This window comes from Pristis pectinata, chromosome 16, assembly GCF_009764475.1.
Source record: "Pristis pectinata isolate sPriPec2 chromosome 16, sPriPec2.1.pri, whole genome shotgun sequence".
In the NCBI taxonomy this organism is placed as follows: domain Eukaryota; kingdom Metazoa; phylum Chordata; class Chondrichthyes; order Rhinopristiformes; family Pristidae; genus Pristis; species Pristis pectinata.
Genome location: NC_067420.1, coordinates 18,616,931 through 18,640,208, shown reverse-complemented (window position 1 = coordinate 18,640,208; position 23,278 = coordinate 18,616,931). Strand labels below are relative to the sequence as shown.

At 37.9% G+C, this 23,278-nt stretch overlaps 1 protein-coding gene across 1 annotated transcript in view; it reads left to right on the top strand.

Moving 5' to 3' along the window:
• The window catches only part of slc9a8 (solute carrier family 9 member 8), a 52,419-nt gene that overhangs the window by 21,297 nt on the left and 7,844 nt on the right, over positions 1 to 23,278 (top strand). The window contains exons 6-14 of the mRNA XM_052031558.1: positions 2,168 to 2,269; positions 4,817 to 4,851; positions 7,046 to 7,189; positions 8,206 to 8,344; positions 9,615 to 9,720; positions 12,260 to 12,376; positions 15,158 to 15,240; positions 21,011 to 21,122; positions 22,781 to 23,001. Of these exons, the coding sequence (XP_051887518.1) occupies positions 2,168 to 2,269; positions 4,817 to 4,851; positions 7,046 to 7,189; positions 8,206 to 8,344; positions 9,615 to 9,720; positions 12,260 to 12,376; positions 15,158 to 15,240; positions 21,011 to 21,122; positions 22,781 to 23,001 (1,059 nt within the window). The remainder of the gene's footprint in view (positions 1 to 2,167; positions 2,270 to 4,816; positions 4,852 to 7,045; positions 7,190 to 8,205; positions 8,345 to 9,614; positions 9,721 to 12,259; positions 12,377 to 15,157; positions 15,241 to 21,010; positions 21,123 to 22,780; positions 23,002 to 23,278) is intronic.

The window sequence follows — 23,278 nt, the reverse complement described above, 5'->3', positions numbered from 1 at the left end:
TCACTTGACAATAGATTTGAAGTGAGATTGTGATTTTAGGGAGAATGTATTGCGAATTTTAATATTTGATCTTGGATCATTGTTGTGTTATTCCTGCTTGTGCTCCCTATTTCCACCAATAAAATTATATCTGGAAATCTTGACATTTCCTTAACCATCTCAAATGTAGTGGTCCTTAAACAGTAGAACCTTGAGTTTGTGCTTGCCATTAGATTTAATTTGAAAACAAAAATAAAGTGAGAACAGATCAAAATAAATATTTAATTCTATGCCAACTTTGAATGTTATCCTTTGCTTTCATGAGCAAACTTCATACTTGACAGTCAGAAAATGCTTGCAAGATAATATAGCTGAGTCTTGCAAGTGAAAAAAACATGGGTGAATTTATTACTAAACTTGCTGTGAACCACTTTGGTAATTGGATATCACAGCACATACCAGATGTACTTGATCTGAAACTATAATTAATCTTTACAAATTGTAAACAGAAAAGCTTACCAATTTGGCAAATGACATTCTACGTATTCTTATGAGACAGTGGGTTAGAAATTATTTTTGCAGTTTATCAAGTACTACAGATTTCCACCATTTCTGGTCTGCCAAAGGGCCCTAGGTTTGCTCTGTATTCCTAATTGATTATCACCTATTTATAGTTGTTAAATTGAGAAGGTGACTTTCATGTACCGTAACATAACTGCTAGCTGGGTTCACCACTGATATTTTATTTGTGCTGTGGAAAGCAGGTCAATATTGTTAAAGTCAATTCTCTGTGACAACAATATGGTCTGCTGTGTAATTTGGGGAAATGGGGGGGGGGGGGTGCTTGCAGTTCTTAAATAGTCATGGAGTAATACAGCACAGAAACAGGCCCTTCGGTCCAACTCATCATGCTGACCAAGATACCCATCTAAGCTAGTCCCATTTGCCTCTGTTAGGCTCATATCCCTCTAAATCTTTGCTATCCATGTACCTGTCCAAGTGTCTTTTAAGTATTACACTGTTGTGTAATAGAGGTATTTGTACAGTGGGACCAGGATTAGATTACAGCCCCAATGACACTAGGTCCGTAGATCGCAGTATGCAGTCCATGGATGCTGTATTCCTTGTCAATGTTGTGTTGCTTGTCTGCAAAAATTATTCTGGGAGAGTCAAGAAAAATAGAGGGTCCCTTTAATTCACTTGCAGTTTCTGACTTTCTGCCTTATTGTATTGTAAGTGAACAGCAAAGCTCTGGGGTGCAACCTTTTAGATCCTTTTTCTGTTGGTAAACTAACAATGTCATTACATGTGTGAAATACAGTGAAGAAATGACACCAATGTAAGGATGAATCATGATGAGAGGTGTTGATCTGAATTTCAGCTGGAACTACAAGTGCTAACTCTTTGAATTTGTGCAGAATGACTTATTGTGTACGAATTACATTTAAATAAAGCACTTGGTGCATGTTTTTAATTCCAATCCAATTTCTAAACTTTTTTTTAAAAAGTTCTTTATAGATTCAGGAGTAATTACCTTTTAAACTTTGCTTAAAATTAATCCAAACAGCAGGAAAATATGGTTGGAATTACCAGGCACAACTCAATCAATGTAGATAATATTGCAGTTTGTATTTTGCATGTTCTTCCTGTGACTCTGCAGATGCTCTGGTTTCCTCCCACATACCAAAGATGTGTGCATTTGTAGGGAAACTGGCCTCTATAAATTGTCCCTGGCTTATAGGTAAGTGGTACAATCTGCAGGGAGTTAAAATAATATAGGGAGGCTAGGTTGTAAGGAAAATTAGTGGGGTGATGAGATCACGCTGGCTCACAGAGCAGACTCAATGGGCCAAATGGCCCCTCCTATGTTGTAAGGAAATGTGGAATGTCATTTGTTCCTTACAAAATATAAAACATGAAGGTACAAGCAATGTTCTAAGCAGAACATGAAATAACTCTCTTGCAGCAGGCAAAGTCTACCAGTAAGTGCTTGACATTCATTGTCTTCAGTAGAAAATGTCATTTTTATTATGTGAATAGTCTAATTAGCACAACTCACAAAAAGCCTTTTATTTTCTTTCTACTTTCTTTTGGAGTATTTCAAGTCCGCTTGAAAGTAGAGTCTTTTCTTTCCATGTTACTCAAATTGTGTTTCTGTACAGTTTACGATCTTAAGTTTTTTTTTCAGGGAAATTTCTTCCAGAATATTGGATCCATTACTCTCTTTGCTGTATTTGGCACTGCAATTTCAGCTTTCATTGTAGGTGGTGGAGTGTACTTCCTTGGTAAGGTGAGTTGTCTACAATGCAAACTTGATCTTGGTTCTGTCTCAATCTTTGACCTGGTCCTTTACATAGAAACTCAGAGCATCAGCAGAAGTGCATAGGAGTTAACATGATTTATCTCGTATGCTTATTCTTTACCAGTGTACCTGGAATTTTGAGGAACTGGAATCTGCAATTGTTTAAAACTGGCGCAATTTGTATGGTAAAAGTGGCATGAATTATTTCTTGTCTATGCTTGTTCCATTAATTTATCAAATGGATTACTTATTTGAGTACTTATAGCTTGATTTTAAAAAAAGGTATAAATAGGATTTCTGATATTGTGAAAGTTTTCTATCTACTAGAGTCATGCTAGTTTTTATAGCTAGGTTGTGTTGGTATCACAAAAGGTTCAAACTGACATGCTGCTTCATTAAGGATTTGAAAATATGTCTGTCTTTCAGACTAGTTCACTGGTATGAGCTACAGCAGATACCAGCGGGCATACTTTTTGTTTTGCCAGAGCTCAATTTGCTTGCTTTTCTTAAGAAATCCCATAACAGGAGACAATTACATACCCCTTCAGATTTTTCCCTTGTTAATGAAAACTGTGCACCCAACAATACTTTATCATTAAAAGGAATGAGTTCCATTTCTAGGCCAATCGTGTTTAACTATCAGCATAACATAGGTAAATGGATGCCAGATATCCCAGAAGTTACCATGACAGAGAAACAAAGGACTGCAGCTGCTGTAATATCTAGATGAAAAACACTATGATGCTGGAGGAACTCAGCAGGCTAGGCAGCATCTGTGGAGAAAAGCAGGCGGTCAATGTTTTGGGTCAGGACCCTTCTTCAGGACTGAAGATAGGAAAAGGGGAAGCCCAATATATAGGAGGGAAAAGCACAGCAGTGATAGGTGGACCATGACATTACATATTACAGTATGTACAAATGACAATTACCATAACATATTAATGGCACTGAACAGTATCGTCATTACTTAATAGAGTACTAAATTAGACAACTAGATTCTATAGGTCCATTGGAAATTGTTACTTTGTTGCTCTGAGTGCTGATCAAAATCAAGAAACTACAAATGGATATGCAGTCTGCTACTTGTCTCCATGTGCATCAAGATCTGGCAAAGTGAATATGTATGCAAGCCATCACCCTAATCAGAGGGTCTGTTGCATATCTCCATGACAGATTCTAAAGTTGTTGTGGCTTACAAAACACAATTATATTTTCAGGAGAGGCAGCAACAACCCCATTGACTCTTGGGAATCCCTGGCCCCTAATTGCCCATAGGGGAAAAAGAGCATTTCAGATGGTACTGAGAACCTCAAGTGCATGCACTGGAGACCAGTCAGAAGCCATGTGTAAAGAAGTGCACGAACCACACACCTGCTGCCCCTGGCAATATTTCCTGCTCTGTCGGTGGAAAAATCTGCAAGTCCCACTTCGGCCTCCTCAGTCACCTCAGAACCCACAAAACTGAAGCGGAAGCAAGTCATCCTTGATCCCAAGGCACTACTTAAGAAAAAGAAGACTGTTGAATACAAATCTCTGAAATGGAAAAAACTGTTGATAACGTCCAATTTAACAACAGCAAAACTTCGCATTTGTTGAAACCTACAATAAAAACAGAAAATAAAGGAAATATACACTAGTTCAGGTAGCATCTGTGAAGAGAGGAAAGCTTAATGTTACAGGTCAATGATCTTTTATCAGAATTGCAAAAGTGAGGTATAACAAGCTACAAGTATTGATGAGCTAGGTAACCATGAAAGTCAGTGAAAGGATAGAAGGCAGGAGAGACTAAATTACAGAAAGAATAATGGAGCAAAGCAAAAGGGGATGGTACTTGGATGTAAGCAAAAAGTGGACCAAGGAGAGGAATACGTGGAGGTGGCTTTTTGACCTCTGCTTTCTGCCTCTGTACTCGTGTTAAACTGCAGAATCTTCTGGACTCTAATGAAAGAATGAATTTATACAGCACCTTTCACAGCTTCAAGGTATTCCAAGATGTTTTGAAACCAGTGAACTATTTGAAGTATTGCCATTACTGTTACATAGGCAAAAACAGTATCAAGTTTGTACATGCCAATTACCCAAAGACAACAGAGATAAATTTTAATCTTTGTTGGTAGTGATTAGCCAATCCATTTGGGAAACTGTTCCAATGTTCTTGTTTACTGTCTCCTAAATAGACCTTAATTTAATATTTGGTCTGAAAAATTCTGCTTCTGCTGTAGGACCAAAGGACCTTTGCATTGTAGAGATGTCGACATACTTGAATTGAAGTTGTGAGGCAGAATGTAAAATTAGAAATAAATATTGTTACTGATAAATGCATCATCTCAGTTTTAATCACCATCCGCCCAGCACTGCTTTCGAGAGAATTCAATTTAAAAGCTACATTTAACAATCACATTTTAAGATATTTACACCATCCTCCCATGCTGTGGCAAAATAGTGAGAAAGTTAAGCTTTAACAAGGGCAGTATTGTTCTGAAATTAACCCATATTTATTTCAGTATTAATACTTGTTCTTTTCTCTCATTTTAGGCTGAGGTTATCTATAAACTCACAGTGACAGACAGGTGATTATTTCCATGTTACAGGTTTTTTTTTAAAAGAATCATTCTATACTTGTGGAATTTTGTTTGAAATTGTGAATAGTTTTGAGTCTTCAGTGTTGCTTGTAGAAGTATGTTCTGTCAGTGGCGTATACATACACAATGGTGCTATTCTGTAATCTGACCACTCTGAAGAAGCTTGAGGTTTAATATATCTAGCTCTATTGTGAAAGATTCTGTGCACGATTCTGAAATCACATCCTAGCAAAAATCTTGTTTAAGGTTTTTTTTCCTCATGTTCTTCTTCACTTCCTCCTGGTGCCACTTATTTGCCCACCCATAGGATGCTCATGTCATTCTACTTGTGGCCCATGTGCTAATGGTCAGATGTTTTGGCTGCAACAGCAGCTAAGCTGAGTGTGATCTTCTTCTCATCTTTTGCCCACATATGCACTTTAGAGTAGGCATTCTACATTAAGGCCGCATTCAAGACAAGCTAATGTAATCTGAAGCTTAAAATTGCCTAATCGATATGGCTGAAGTGGTCTAGCATTGGCTTACACACTGAATGAGAGTAGAATTGTTAAAATGGTTTCATTTTATTTTGGGTGGGGGCACAAGAATATTTAACAGTTCCATGTTAATATTTATGTTTGTAAATTTACAGGCGAGTTATGAGAGTTTCATCCTATTAAAATACACACCATTTGACACTTGGATAAATCAAATGAAAAATTTTTATCATGTGTCTTTTGTGGAAAGATGCAAAGTCTAATTATCTTTGAGCTTTTGAATTGTTCAGAGTTATCAAGAGTAATTTTCAGTCCCAGAAGCACCATTTTGTTTGATTAATAAATGCAGATTTAATCCTTTATGAGGAACAATCCATTCATAGATCCAACATATGACGTGGCTAGTGTAGGGGCAGGCACCGTAGTGTAGCAGTTAGCGTAATGCTATTACAGCGCCAGCAACCCAGGTTCAATTCCGGCCACTGTCTGTAAGGAGCTTGTATGTTCTCCCTGTGACTGCATGGGTTTCCTCCCACATTCCAAAGAGGTACGGGTTAGGAAGTTGTGGGCATGCTATGTTGGCACTGGAAGTGTGGCGACACTTGTGTTCTGGGGGCAGCCCGCTCTACGCAAAAGATGTATTTCACTGTGTTTCGATGTACATGTGACTAATAAAGATAATAAAGATATCTTACATATACAAAATGAATCACTGCCTGACAGCACAGGATAATGCACGTTTTGTGGTGGTGTGCTTGAAGCTAGTTTTGAGATGAGTTTCAGTTGACCATAGTGGGGATGGTAATATTTTGTTCTATCTGTAGATGAATAGGTTTTACTAATAGATGTGCTCAATAATCCATCTTCGCTCAGTTGCTAGCACTTGAAGCTGAAAATCTTAACATAGATGAGTGAGAACAGTAACTGAACATTATAGCTTTCTTATAAGTAGGTTAAGGTATTTTCTAAGGTAGCTGTGTGGTAAGCAAGTTTCCAAGTAGTAAATGACATTCGTTGCACTTTGTCATATTAATCAATTGTTCAGGTTGTGGCAGGATGAGAGGAAGTTGAATGTTGTGCGCTCTATGACCATTCACATAATGTGAAACTGTGGTGACTAGTCCTATCTTGGCTGACGTGATAAAATTGATGAAGTTATTTTTATTTGTCTCCTGATCTTCTGGATATGTGAATGTCATTTACTCCGACTTGAATCTCCTGATGACAGCCAATGTTTCTTAGAGTATGTGATTAAAATGGGTAACCTTCCTTTTCTAGATATTTTCCAAAAACTGTCTGAAACCTCCATTCAGCAATGAATTCATGCTTCCTGTTAGCCGTTTTCCATTCCCTGCCCATCCTTGATAAACTCTTTACTGGTTGAACTATTCATGGATTGCAATACTGTGTTTTTTCCTCTGCAGATTAGTTAACTCTGGCAGAGAGCTTGCTTGAATATTTTATCAGCCAAACTCAGGAAGTCTTGAAAGATCAGCCAACAGGACTTTGACAGCTTTTATGCAATGTCTGGAATTTATTATCAGGTCCTAGGAATATTTGCAAATCTATGGAACTCTCCTTCCCAGTTTGAAATTACACCATTAAACATGTATTTTTCATGAATCCACAATAAATATTGTATGAAAAGTTCTGTACAAGTAATAATGTTTAGCATTTTATGGTTCTGTACTGTTCTTATTTTGCAGTTTTGCATTTGGCTCTCTAATCTCTGCTGTTGACCCAGTGGCAACAATTGCCATTTTTAATGCTCTGAATGTGGATCCTGTTCTGAACATGTTGGTATTTGGAGAGAGCATTCTTAACGATGCAGTTTCTATAGTCCTCACCAAGTAAGCCTTTATAATATATGCACCTCTGAGTGTACTTTGACCATGTGTATCCATTTCACATTGCAGTAGAGTTGGTCACAGAATAATATAGCATGGAAACAGGCCCTTTGGCCCAGCTCGTCCATGCTGATCAAGGTGCCCACTTAAGCTAGTTCCATTTGCCTCCCTGTAATTTTTAATAACTTTTTTCACTGTCTACAACACCACCTATTGAGCATCATCTGCAAGCTTACTAACCATGCCTTGGACATTCTCATCCAAATCATTGACATAGATGACAAACGACAATGGCCCACCACTAATCACAGGCCTCCAGTCTGAGCAATGACCTTCCACCATCGCCCTCTGCTTCTTACCATTTGAGCCAGTTGTGAATCCAGTTAGCTAGCTCTCCCTGGACCCCAAGCGATCTTGAGTTGTTTCTAAGCATACCGTAATTCTCCGGCAGACTGCTTTAAGATTTTTAGTTGTCAAATAGCTTATGATATTATATGACAAGTTTTCACTTTCTTCCATAATACTATTTCTGTTAAATTATTTTACAGTTTGCATTTTGCATGTAATATTTGGCATAGTGGTGCAGCTAGTGGCATAGCTAATAAAGCCATTGCCTCGCAGCTCCGTTGACCCAGGTTCAATCTTCACCTCTGATGCTGTCTATTTGGAGTTTGCAAATTCTCCGTGATTGTTTTGGTTTCCACCCCGCCCACCACATCCCAAAAATGTGCAGATTGGTAAGCTAATTGACCACTAAGTTGCCCCTAGTGTATTGATGAGTGGTAAAATCTGAGGGGAGTTGATAGGAATATGGGTTAGGATAAGGTTAATGTAAGAATGGGCGTTTGATGGTGGGCACTGACTCGATGGGCCTGTTTCAATGCTGTATGTCTCTGACTTTATTCCTGACCAGTGATGTATTAACACTGATTCTGATATAACGATTATTCAGCATGCAAAACTATGCAAACAATGAATAATTTCTTGTGGTGACAATATGTTCAAATGCCATACTCTAGCACAGCTGAAGGCTTAGCCAGAGAGAATGCAACTGATGTGAGTGGATGGCAAACATTCCTACAGGCACTGGGCTACTTCCTCAAGATGTTTTTTGGATCTGCAGCACTTGGAACACTCACCGGTCTCATTTCTGCTTTGATATCTTTTTATTTGGTCTGAGAATATGATCATTCTAATTTATATATTCTTGATATTCCCGTGCTCAAAATTTTTAAGATGTTGAGAGAAATAAATTTGCAACAGAAATAAAAATCTGTAATACATGTTCTTGGTAAGCAACCTTAAGTAATTTCATGGCACTTTGACAGGGTCTTAGGGAACTATCCTCTCCTGATCTCAAAGTTCTATTCTAGAATACTGATGTAGGATTAATTAAACATTTGACTGAAGTTCCATTTTCAAATCCTTCACTATTGGCTTTAATCATTTTTAAATAAGTACATTGAAACACCCTCTCAAAATATTGCAGAGAAATTTTAGTAAAATTTAAGTACTTTATACAGTTGTTACAAATGACCTCTACATCAGTTGTATAAATCTGGTCATCTGCATTTACAATATTCTTTTGGTTTAATGGAACAGGATAGAGCTGTCACCAAATAAACCCTTATCTGAGTTGTTACTATAGTGCAGCCCTCTGTTCTGCAGAACATTAGCTATCAGCTGGCTGCATTGCCTTCGTAGAGTTCAAAGGAAACAGCATCAGGTTTCACAGATTTCTTGGTTCTCAAAATGGGAATCTCTATAATGAATTTGTGCAGGTAGCAATGCATTGAAATGAGTGGAAGAAAGATAAATTGAGATTTTGTTGCATGATTTTGATTGTTAGTTTAAATGTCTTAATTGTTTTGGGGTTTTTTTTGTTTTTATCTTCTATATAATTAATAACCTTTTTTAACGTTTCCTGAGTGACTTGAATGTTTCAGAATATCAGAGAGAAGCAAACTTTTAATGGTATTGACAACTTTGAAAGCCAGTGAACATGCAGACAGGGCCTCCCCAGCAATTGAAACTGCTCCATCAGTGTAGTTGACCACTTGAGCTGAGAGAGGTCCTGAGCTGTACTGCGCTATCCAGGTTCACGTTAATGAGTTGGCATTCAGCCTTCCAGCAGAAGACTCTGTCTGGGGTCCTCAGTGGAAGCAACACCATGATCCAGAGGCAGGCAACCCATGATCTTGGGACAGCTGAAGATCTGCTGCAATGTCAAATGAAAATGTATTAAATTAGAATTTGTAAATGTGGAACCACCCCACTGTCTGCCCTTGTCCTCACTCTCTCATTTAGTTTCGGATTGATAGTTTCAGGTATGTAGAACCAAAAATTGAATGCAATTTATAAGAGAGAATTTTTATTTTGTATATGTTTTACACAAGTGAGCATTTTTTCTTAATATACAAATATTTACCTGCTAAAGCACATTGACCTCAGAAAGACACCATCACTTGAATTTGGAATGATGATAATCTTCGCCTATCTTCCTTATGGCCTTGCAGAAGGCATAAAGCTATCTGGTAAGTTTTTTTTTTAATTGGTGTTTGGGGTATTTTCTTAATAGCCGTACTGTTGTTTTACATTATCCATATATTGTGAGGAACAGATAAACACGTGTCCATTGTTTGGCTGTTTTAAAGAAATATGTGATTAAGACTAGTTTATGGAAGTGTAAAATTTTTAGTGACCAAAAAACTTGTTTGAACTTGAAATCTAGTCATTTTGATAAACATCATCCATTTCACTATTCTCATTGTAAATTTCTGTCTGTATTGTAAACCTGTAGTATGTTTTCTATTCAACTCTGTGGTTACCCAGGAAGTGATCTTCTTGATCTGTATCTAAGTCTCTTCTGGCTGAGCTGAGGAGGCAGCCATTGGCCGCATGAGATATTTACAACTTCAGAGAAAGATGATACAGGTTGAAACTCTCTAGTCCAGCACCATTGAGACCTGACTGGTGCCAGACCACAGAAATTGTCCCCGATCATCTTCCTCCGAGGAAGAGATCTGTTCTTTCTAAGTAAAGATACTTTATGGATTACATAAGGGTTCCAAAAGCTGTTGGTAATCCAAAGTTTCCACAAGTTGGAAATGCTGTTGGCTGAAATTGCAAAAGCAGCATTCATAGGTTAATTAGCTATGTTAGTACAGATCTTAGTTAATTTTAGATCATAATTAGGTCTTAGAATTATTTAATGAGTACAGATCTGTACTACAGATTCAAAACATGCGGGACCGTGGGAGTTGCCACACCACAGAATGCCGGACCAAAGAGTTTCAACTTGTATTCCTAAGGGGCCTGCAAAATGATGCAAACTAGTCAACAAGTCTATAGTCCATTACACCGACGTAGTACACCAGTAGTCAGCCTGGGAAAGGTCAGAAGATGCAATGAAATACCCTTATTTCCTTCACTAAATGTGATACTTCAGTGGATAATAAACTATGACGTGATTTGACATGAATTCTCTGCACTTAGTTTTAGTAAGTTGCCACTCAATACAGCTATTACTAAAGCCCTATCTAACTGGCAGGATGGCCTTCAGATATCTGTGGCTGAGTTCAGACAAAGTAGCACAAACTAATACATTTTATTTACAGCTATAATTTGCAAAAATCAATAGGTATATTCGTTTCTTTGGGATGGGGGAGAAACAGCTTAAGCTACATTAATACTTTCATCCTTTATGAACATTTTGGACCTTGTCCATTCTGCTGAAAATGAGCTGCTGTCCACCATCAACCATTGTTCTCCAGGGAATGAGAAAGGATTGGCCCCAACCTGGCCTGCAGCAGAACTGGGTGCAGATCGTGTTGCTTCATTGACTGCCCATCACTCTCAAGCTTGAGCCTGCCCAGAATCTCAGAGGCAGTCTGTAATGTCCAGCACTTTTCCTGCTGTCTGATGGTTGCTGGCACCTGACCTGGGCTTGAATGTGCCAGTCTTTCTGCCCACTCTGCTTTCCACGGCTGCCACTTTCTCAGAATTGTGTCCTGTCTGGAGCGTGCAAATGGAACAGTGAGATTTAGTGTGTGGGAATTAAAGAGAGGTCAGGATGTGAAGAAGTGAGCAGGGTGGCTCTTGGTGCTGATGGTCTGTGCCAAAATATTGCTGTTGAGGATGTTGGAGATGTACAGCTTTTGAGCAAGATGAAAGTTTTACAGATAAGTTCTACACCATCAATAGATTTGTGCCTGGATCACATTTTCAGATATGAACTTTATTCATTTCTTTTAAATTCAGCGTGAAATACCAATAAATGTTTCATCCTAATATCTTGAAAGTTTTAGTCCTTTCCAATTTTCAAGCTCCATTATAATAAATTCAACAGCATTCAGCATTCAAAATTAGAAAATTGGTGTATTTTAGTAGCAGATTTACTTCAATTAAGTTGGTGTAACTGAAATAAATTCAACTAACTCTTCCTACATCCCTCTAATGGCTTTCACAGTAATAAGTAGAGTGAATTTAATGTTTTTTTTTCCAATCTTTGTTTGAAAATACCAAAATAACACTAGTTACAAGCAATAAGTAACTATTGTTGTAGCTAAAATCAATCTTGTTTGGTGTTGTTAATTGGTAATTATTGGGGAGAGAAAAGGCTGTTTTCTATGACATCCATAATTTAAAATTTTCTTCTAGAGATAATGTTTCCCCAATGCAGAAATCATTCTTCTTTTCTAACAAGTAGCTTAATTCCTTGATTGGAGTCACAGCTGCTTTGACCATATGTTACAAGAATATTGAAGAAATAGTTGCTTTGAGATGTGCCATCATAAATTGCACTTGTTAGAGTATGAAACTCTTACATGGAATGATTTGTCAAATTCATTAATTTGTCCCAACTATAAAATCAGTGGTCTTGTTCTTGAAGCATGTGACAGAGTACTTCAATCTTTCAGTTCTTTAACAGTATGCAAGTTTTATATACAAATCCTACTAGGTATGCTTAAGTTTAACAACTACTGTTGATCATAAATTTAAGTAACTGTCATTTTAGTGTTATTGATGCATACAACTACCCATGTCAAACTTTTGTTTGTGCTATGTTTACAGGAATCATGGCTATTCTGTTTTCTGGCATAGTGATGTCACATTATGCTCACCATAATCTTTCCCCAGTTACTCAAATCCTTATGCAGCAGACGTTACGAACGGTTGCTTTTATGTGTGGTATGTACTTTTTTTAAGGGTGGGATGGGGACAAGATTTCTCAATTGCAATGTGGAAACCTCAGTTTGAAAATCAGAAAAAAACTGCAGATAGAGTCATAGAGCAATACAGCATGTATACAGGCCCTTCGGCCCAACAAGTCCATGCCGACCACGGTGCCCAGCCATCTAATGCCAATTTCCTGCATTCGGCCCATATCCCTCTAAGTCCTGCCCCTCCATGTGCTTCTCAAATTAAGCTTATTGTACCTGCTTCAACCACTTCCTCTGGCAGCTCGTTCCATATACTCACCACCCTCTGTGACAAAGTTGCCGCTCAGATCCCTTTTAAATCTTTCCTGTCTCACCCTAAACCTGTGCCCCCTAGTTTTGGACTCCCCTATCCTAAGGAAAAGACGTCTACCGTCCATCTTGTCTATGCCTCTCATGATTTTATAAACCTCTGTAAGATCACCCCTCATTCTCCTCCACTCGAAGGAATAAAGACTTAGCTTGGCCAACCTCTCCCTATAACTCAGGCCTTCTAATCCTGGCAACATCCTCATAAATTTTTTCTGCACTCTTTCTAGTTTAACCACGTCTTTCCTATAACAGGGTGACCAAAACTGTACACAGTACTCCCAAGTGCAGCCTCACCAATGTCCAGCTCCTATACTCAGTGCCCTGACTGATGAAGGCCAGCATGCTAAATGCCTTTTTCACCACCCTGTCTACCTGGGATGCCGCTTTCAACGAACTCTGCATTTGTACTCCAAGGTCCCTCTGTTCCAATTCACCCTAATGCCCTACCATTCACAGTAATAGCCCTATGCAGGTTTGACTTTCCAAAATGCATCAACCTCACACTTATCTGTATTGAAATCCATTTGAAACTCCTCAACCCACTTCCCTAACTGATCAAGGTCCCCCTGTAATCTACAATAACCTTCTTCACTGTCAACAACACCTCCTCCTAATTTTGTGTCATCTGCAAACTTAATGATCAAGCCTTGTGCATCCGCATCCAATTCATTTATATAAATAACAAGGGTCCCAATATTGACACCACTAGTCACCAGCCTCCATTCCAAGAAACAGCCTTCAACCACCACCCTTTGCTTCCTACCTCCGAGCCACCTATCTAGCTCTTCCTGGTTTCCATGGGACCTAACCTTTCAGACCAGCCTACCATGTGGGACCCTGTCAAAGGCCTTGCTAAAGTCCAAATAGACGACATCCACTGTCCTACCCTCATCTACCTTTTTGGTTACCTCTTCAAAGAAATCTAAAAGATTTGTCAAGCACGACTTTCCACACACAAAGCCATTCTGATTCCTCCTAATTGTACTGTGTCTATCCAAGTGCTGGTGGATCCTGTCCATCAGAATTCCCTCCAGTAACTTTCGAAATAGATGGTGGAAATTGGAAATAAAAACCAAGTGCTGGAAACATTCAGCAGATTAGCAACATTCTGTGCAAAAAGAAACAGTTAACATTTCAGGTCAAAGAACTAACAGAAAAAGCATATTAACAAGGCCTAATATAATTTGGAAAATGATAGCATACCATTCAAAATTTGCAAGGAAAGATGAAGTTGTTAGGAATACTGAGCGCCAACAAGGCAAGTAAAAAAACTATAGTGGTGGTTGCTTACAGGTGATGAAAGTGCAGTAGCAGTGTTTCAAGGAGGTGACCCACAATCCTAGGCAGTGGTGCTGCCTATTGCTCATATTCTGAGATTTTTTTTTAAAGTGAAGAATAATTTGAGGAGGACAAGTCTTAAATTAACAATTGCAATCCACTTTTTTGTGGACAGGTCATTTGAAATATTGATGGCCGTTCTCCATTGAGGAGAAAATATGGTAATTTGAAGTAACTGAAAATTCTCAAAACGAGTTTTGTAACAAGAGAATGCAAACTTAAGAAAAGCATTGCATGTTATTTATGTATAACAAATTAAAATGTGGAAATCTGAGATGAATAAATATTAGCATTAGTATTCCTATTGCCACTAATCCCCATGATTGTTGTTCAAAAATTGGTTTTAAATAATATAATAATTTATGGTAGCTGTTCAGAAAACGCAATTCAAGTAAAATTTTGATTCTGTGAAACTTCAAATTTAAGTTTCCACAAAATGTCCTGTAGTAGAGACTGTTCCAGTAAACAATTTTCATTTTACATTTGGATATCTAGTTTATTATATTTCATTAACAGTTATTGACAATTATGCACACAATTTACAAAGGGTCTTGGAGGGAGAGCAGCACAGATTCATCAGAATGATTTGTGGACTCCTAAGTTAAATTATAAGGAGAGCTAAGCAAATTATGCTTGTATTCACTGTGATTGAAAAGATTCAGAATCAAAGTTGTCAGGATTTTAAAGAGAACTTGCAGAGAGTTTGAGAGGAAGTAATTTGTCTGGTTTGGGAATATGGAATTAGGCATTATAGTATGAAGATTCTAGTGAGGGATTTCAGGAATGAAGTTAGGAAACACTTCTACACAAAGTGATGGTAGTTTACAATGTGATTCCTCAAATAGCAGCTGATTCTAGATTGTTCACTTTAAATTCCAAAGATTTTTTTTTAATCAACTAAAGAATGTCAAAACAGACTTGAGAGCAAAATGACTTATTCCTGTACTAGTATTCCTAAGAGGGATTCTGTGCCGTTATTGTGAGCTAGAGTTAAACCCTTGGGGCAAAAGGAAGATTTGCAATATCTTTACCTCGTCTCCAACTTGGTGTTAGATCCTTTTTACCGTGTTTTAAAACCAATAACTCTAATTTATTTTCACAGAAACTTGTGTGTTTGCTTATATTGGGCTGGCAATATTCAGCTTTCCTCATAAGTTTGAGATCTCCTTTGTTATCTGGTGCATTGTGAGTATATATAATATCTCTTTTTGATAAATTTAGTGCAGTTTCTATTGACTGAATTATTTGATGTGTTACTGGAACAGAATAGATACAAATATGGGCTGTAGTAAAACATTACAGTAAGTAAATAGGCTGAATAAATGAAGTATTTTAACAGCCTGATCCATTGATAAAAGTAACTTATTTGCTACATAAACACAGAATTATTGTGCCATAAATATTAGAAGATAACTTATTTTTTATCTAATACTCTGGAAGAAATCTTTAAACAAATTATCTTATAGCTAAATAGTAATGTGGTGGAGTTTAGTTCTCCTAAATTAATAGGAGCCTATGATCGCCTGCTTTGTTTTACCCTCTACTTGAGCAAGATTATAATATGTCATCCTCAAGTATGTTGGCACATCTTATTTCCAAAGATTTTCAATATATTACAATTGTCTCCTCCTAAATCTAAGTATTCTAAGATACACATTTGAATTAAAGACTCTCTTCACTTAGTACCAATAAGAACACTAAAAAATCAGAGCAGGAGTAGGCCATCTGACCCGTTGAGCCTGCTCTGCCATTCCAATGAACTGTTATCTTAAATTTTTTAACTAAATAAGCATTCTAAATGCAAAGTCGGAGGTTTAATAGGTCTATCAATTCCTCAGACTTGTGCAGAAGATAGAAATCAGCCTATTTCTCCTTTTATTTAACAAAAAATGCTGTTGATTTAACTTAATGGTCACACTTGTGCCTTTGGGTCAGATGATTGCAATTCAAGTTCTTCTCCAGAGACCTGGACACTATTTTCAGTGATATTTAAGTGTATAAATCACAAGATCACACAAGACAAAGGAGCAGAAGTAGGCCATTTGGCCCATCAAGTCTGCTCCATGAAATAAACTAATACAATTCCTATCTAGCCCCAACTTTCGGCCTTATCCCCATATCCCTTGATACCTTGACTAATTAGATACCTATCAATCTTCTCATTAAACACCCCCAATGATTGGGCCTCCACAGCTGTATGTGGCAAAGAATTCCATAATTTCACTACCCTCTGGCTAAAGAAATTTCTCCTCATTTCTGTTTTAAACCGGTACCCTCTAATTCTAAGATTGTGCCCTTTAGTCCTGGACTCGCCCACCAGGGGAAACAGCTTAACCACATCTACTCTGTCCAGTCCTTTCAACATTCTAAATGTTTCTATGAGGTCCCCTCTCATTCTTTTGTACTCCAATGAATACAGTCCAAGAGCCGACAAATGCTCATCATAAGTAAGCCCTTTCATTCCAGGAATCATCCTTGTAAATCTTCTCTGAACCCTTTCCAAATCCGGACATTCTTCCTAAGATACAGAGCCCAAAACTGCGCGCAGTACTCCAAATGAGGCCTCACCAGTGCCCCCATAGAGCCTCATCAACACTTTCTCACTTTTATACACTATACCTCTCGAAATGAATGCTAACATAGCATTCGCCTTCTTTACTGCCGATCCGACCTGGTGGTTAACCTTTAGGGTATCCTGCACGAGTAGCCCCAAGTCCCTGTGTACTTCTGTACTTTGAATTTTCTCCCCATCTAGATAATAATCTGCCCGTTTACTTCTTTTTCCAAAGTGTACAACGGCACATTTCTCAACATTGAATCTCATCTGCCATTTCTTTGCCCACTCTCCTAAACTATCTAAGTCTTTCTGCAACCTTCCTATTTCTTCAATACTCCCTACGCCTCCACCTATCTTGGTGTCTCCTGCAAACTTAGCCACAAAACCATTTACTCCATCATCCAAATCATTAATGTACAAAGTAAAGAGAAGCGGCCCCAACACCGACCCCTGCAGAGCACCACTAGTAACTGGCAGCCAACCAGAAAAGGATCCCTTTATTCCCACCCTTTGCTTTCTGCCTACCAGCCAATGCTCCACCCATTCTAATATCCTACCTGTAATTCCATGAGCGCTCACCTTATTAATCAGCCTCTTGTGCGGCACATTGTTGAAGGCCTTTTGAAAGTCTAAATACACAACATCCACAGCCTCTCCCTTATCCACCCTACCTGAGATTTCCTCAAAAAAACTCCAATAGGTTGGTCAGGCAGGATCTTCCCTTCACAAAACTATGCTGGCTTGGGCCTATATTGCCTTGCACCTTTAGGATCCTTGAGGATCGATTCCAATAACTTTCCCACCACCAATGTCAGACTAATAGGTCTGTAATTTCCTTTATGCTGCCTCCCACCCTTCTTATGCAGCGGAACTACATTTTCGACCTTCCAATCCTCTGGAACCATGCCAGAGTCCATTGATTCCTGGAAAATTATCACCAATGCCTCCGCAATCTCTGAAGCCACCTCCTTCAGAACCCGGGGGTGCACCTCATCTGGTCCAGGAGACTTGTCTGTCTTTAGTCCATTTAGCTTCCCAAGCACCTTCTCTCTAGTGATCTTAACTGAATTCAGTTCTATCCCCTGAGACCCCTGACTATCCAGTATATCGCTGATGTCCTCCACAGTGAAGACCCATGCAAAATACTCATTTAGTTCCTCTGCCATCTTTTATCCATTATAATCTCTCCTGCACTGTTTTCAATTGGTCCTATATCAACCCGTGTCTCTCTTTTACTCTTCATATATTTTAAAAAAGACTCTTGGTATCTTTTTGAATGTTATCTGCCAACTTCCTTTCATAATTCATCTTTTCTTTCCTAATGACCTTCTTAGTTTCTTTCTGTAAGTTTTTAAAAGTTTCCCAGTCTTCTGTTTTCCCACTGATTTTTGCTTCCTTGTATGCCCTCCCTTTTGCTTTTATTATAACCTTCACCTCTCTCGTTATCCACATTTGTGCCATTTTAGTGTGCTGTCACAGGTGTTGTCTTTTAGATGAAACACAAATCAAAATACTGTCTGTACAGTGCAAAAAAACTACAGACTCTCTATGAGAAAGGAACAATTCAATCATCTGAGATTTAAACATTAATGATCTGATATATGTATGAATAGATCCTGCACTCTTGTACAGCACAGAAACAGGCCCTTCTGCCCAGCCAGTCTATGCGGACCATGTACACATTTACAGTAGTGCCATTTTATTCTCCCACATTCCCATCAAATCCCCACCCCATATTCTATCACTCATCTACACAGCAGGAGCAATTTACAGAGGCTGATTAGCCTACCAACCAACATATCTTTGGGATGTGGGAGAAACTGGAGCACCTGGGGAAACCCACATGGTCAGAGGGAGAACGTGCAAACTCCACACAGATAGTACTGGAGATCAGGATTGAAGCTAGGTCAGGATTGAACCTGGGTCATGAGGCAGCCGCTCTACTAGCTGTGAAACAGTAGAGTCAATGACTTTATCCATTGTCACTTCTGTAACTTTTTTGACTACCTCGGCTTTCATCCTTTGCTTATATGCTTGCTATTGCTAATCTTAAACAAAAGGAACTGAAAACTGAAGGGAGAATTGCTGCTTACAGATTACTATAGTGGATGAGTGAGAAACTTCCAACAAGGTGCTAATGTGGTGCACCAACTTTGAATTACATCCTAATGGATAAATTTCCAATTACGGTAGGAAGATATGGGAGCATATGATGCCAGTGTATAACCTCCAAAGACGTGTCCTTTTAGTTTTGTATAGTAATACATCACAAGCCATCGATAAAAAGAACAAACGGAATACCTGGGTTCATTGATATAATTAAAATGCAAGCTAGAAATTTTTTTGCTGAAATTGTTCTGCTCGGGCTACACTGGTGTTGTTCATCAACACAAAATGGAAGTAGTCATTTTGTGAAGACAGTTAAATGACAGGAGGCTAATTTACTGCATTAAAGAGTTGAATTATGATGGAAATTCTGAGAATTTGCTGCTAATGAACTATGCACAGATTTAAGGCTCTTACTTGAAGAAACGTGTATGACCAAGGGTAAATTTAGAGCATTGCATCATCACAAGCTGAGAGGTGAAGTCATGATTAATATGAGGACGAATTTCTTCACACAAGTTATTAGTGATCATACAGGGGTGCTGAAAACTTTAGATTCATTCAGTAGGCTGTGACAGGAGGCTTGGTTTGTTTTCTAGATATCTGGAATGAATGATGACATACCTTTAGCATATTATTCATATAGAAGTAAGCTGGTCTTTACTGATGTGTTTCCTGTTTTTAAAACTAGTTGCACCATCCTTTTGTATAGCTGTCATCAATGAATATCAGCAAAGTAGGAGCATGATCAACTGCTCCTGAATGTTGCTGATTGCCCCTTGATATTGCTGAATATTTCATTTAATAAAGATAAACATACCAGCCTGGGTCATGCATCCCTTTCACCTGTGGTTTCTAATAAAGATAAATGTTCTAGTCTGGGTTGTGCTTCCCTTTAGTTAGGGCTTCCATAAGGAATTGGTTACCTGCACACTGTTCATTGTGCCTCAGACTTCCATGATACATGGTCAAAGTTTGAGATGAGCTGAAGGTTAGTTGTCATATCTGATGTCCTGCTTTGACCCGCACCAGCATACAGAATTAGAATGGATATTGCAATTACCAGTAAAAGACGCACTTTATCAGCACCAGTTTCTTAAAAAGTCCTGTGTCTAAAATAATAGTCAGCAACATGGACAGACAACTCTCTGTGGCAAATATGGCAAAAGCCTGAGGTGCTGTAGTCCCATACTGAGATCAGTTGTGCTCGTCAGTATTCAGAAGCACTATGCAAAAATATGAAATTTTGAAATGTATTCATCTGAATGTGGTGCTGGGAGATGCAGCTATGAACCTTTCGGCTCCACGTTTTTAAAAAAAATTCCCCTCCTGACTACTACAGCCATTGATTTCAGCTAAAGTGTTGGGATCTGCAATGGTGTCATCAGCAGAAATTGTTGACTTAAAGTAATATGAAACCTGATATGAATCTATTCTTTTTCTGTCATTTCCACTTCAATGATTTAAGAGCAGTTACAGAATGCAAGACACAGGAGAAATCGAGAGAGAGAAACAAAGTTTGTGCCTGGGATCAAACTGTAAAGTAGCATAGAAAGGCACTAAGTATTTGTGACAATTAATTTGCATAGTTTCACTGTGTGCACTGTTTAAATATGTGAATAGTATGCATGAATTTATTGAAGTACTTTTTTTGTAACTATTATCAATCTTCTTTTGAGTTTTATTCAGTTTAATAAATGATTAGATTGTTAATAGACATACTGATTATTATACAATGGGGACATTGGGAAGCACAGTGGCACAGCCAGAAGAGCTGCTGCTACCTTAAAGCTCCAGCATCCCGGGTTCAGTCCTGGCCTCAACGTGGAGTTCGCATATTATCTTTGTGACCACATGGGTATCCCCAGGTGCTCTGATTTCCTCACACATCCCAAAAAAATATAGGTAGGTTAATTAGCCACTGTAAATTGCCCCTAAAGTAAGTGAATGTTAAAATTAAGGGAATGGGATTTTCTGACCTCCTGTGAATTCGATAGGTTGAAATGCCCTCCTGTATTGTAAGGAAGTAAGGAAAATAAGTGTTCGTTGTAAGTGAAACACAATCCTCACTATTTCATAACTGCAAACATTCTTTTTATTTTTATTTTTTAATTTCAATTAAAAAGTGGTTAGTGCACAATGAAACTCAAGTACTTTCTATTTGTAATTGATAAGTTAAATATTTTGGTATTATATTTTGCTACACTCTGCTAGAATTAATTGCAACTTTTTTACAAAAGCCTGCTGTTTATTATCCATAATTAATTCCACTAATAAGACTTTGATTTACAGGTTCTTGTCTTATTTGGCAGAGCAGTGAATATATTTCCCCTCTCCTACCTTCTGAACTTCTTTCGAGATCATAAAATTACTCCTAAAATGATGTTTGTTATGTGGTTTAGTGGTAAGTAAATTTCAGAATTAATGTTTTTAAATTATTGGATATATCTGAATTAATATTTCAATTTTAAAATATTTAATGTAAATCATTATAAAATCTGTTATTGACAAATCAAGGCACATAGAATGTGTACATAAAAGTGACATTAAGAAAGAAGTTCAGCCATGATTTTATCGACTGATGCAGCAGGTGTGAATAGCCTGAGACCTCCAAAAGTTCTTCCAAGAACATAAGAAGCAGGAGCAGAGATAATTATGTTCTTATAAAGCTCAACAGTTTCAGAATATTGTTTTTTAGATTTTGCTATATCAGATAACCAGCAGCACGATTGATCACATAAAATTTGTAATAGATTAGTGCTTCAGACTATTTATACCTTTTTAACATTTTGAGGTGCTTCACTGAAGTATAATTGGACAAGGATGCAAGCAAATTAGGAAGAATATCCAAATCATGACAAATTAGATGGGTTTGAGGAAGGTTTCAATCAAACTGGTTTAGGGGGAGAATTCTCCCACCTTTCCATCTTACTTTCAAATTAAACACGGTTAAAGTGCTTTTGATTACTTAGCTGCACTTTTTCTTAATATCGGCACCAGAACCTTTTCTGCACTTATCTGACCATCTGCTTCTTACCTGTGTGTGGGGGGGAATAAAATTAAACAATATTGTAGACATCAGACATCAGCTTCCTGAGCAAAAAAGTAATATTTGAAAAAGAAAAACTGAATGCTTGGCTTGTATCTCTGAGGTGGAATACATATATGCCATATCTACTGTTTAGAATGAGTGCTTTTGTGCCAAAAGTTTGTGGATTCAAGGTCCACTCCAAAGAATTAATCATATAATCCAGACAGGTACATCAAAGCATTAGTGTTAGTAGAGCTTTATTTTGGATGAGACCCAATAACTTCTGAGGTGAACTTGAAAAATCCCCTGGCACTTTTTGAAGAAGAGGAGCTTTTCCATGGAAGTTCTGGGAAACTTTCCAAGATGTAATAAGTAATATTTATCCCACAACTTTTACCACTCTTAAAAACAATTCCTGGTTAGTTACCTCATTGCTATTAGTGAGACTATGCAAATTGGTTGATGTGTTTCTTGTGATAGAATAGTCACTAGTAGTGAGAAGTATTTCAGTGGCTGAAAAGTGCTTCAGCATTTCATGATGCCAAAAAGGATATTATATAAATCCAGACCTTTGTTTTATAATGACTTCCACACTCATCCCTTTTCTGTGATGAATGGAATTGCTCCCCCCTATGTAATGTTGGCTAACCATTACTTCTGTATACTTCAGATGTCCCACTGATAACACAATCTTGCTGATTCTTGGATTTCACATCAGTATGTGGAAACAAAAGCAAACAAGTAGACCTTTAATACATTATAACTTGTTAACACTATCCAAAGTTTTTAATCCAAGAGTTTTTCTTAATTATAATTCAGATGTTTGTTTATATTGCATAGTCTTTGTGAGTTTTTAAAATTTACAAGGCAAAGCACAATTCTGTTTTTAATAAAGCCTCCCCTTTCTGATTGAATTCACAGTTGTTCAGACTAGCTCATCTTAAAATTGAAAGACACTGTGACCAATGATTTTTAAGCTTCTAATTCCTGTGCAACATCTAACATTTTAATTTGCTTTTCTTCAATATTAGGTCTCCGTGGTGCCATTCCTTACGCTTTGAGTCTACATTTGGAGATGGAGCCGATAGCGAAGCGCCAGCTTATTGGAACAACCACCATAATCATTGTGCTTTTCACGATTCTGGTTTTGGGTGGGGGTACAATGCCTCTGATCAGACTGATGGACATTGAGGATCCCAAAACCCGTCGAAGAAATAAGAAAGATATTACACTCAGCAAAACTGAGAAAATGGTATTTGAGTTCATATCCTATGGTGCTCATTGTCTTGACATGGGAATCTTCCTGTAGATATCAGAGCAGAGAGCTGAAGGCAGCCCTAAGTCAAATTGATTGCCACAGTAAAAAAACAAGAATGCAATTTGGACATGAAAACCTGAGTGCTTGACTTGTAACTATGAGGTGGAATTAAGAAATTTCATATAATGGCATGCAAAAGTTTGGGCACCCCTGGTCAAAATTTCTGTTACTGTGAATAGTTAAGTGAGTAGAAGATGAACTGATCTCCAAA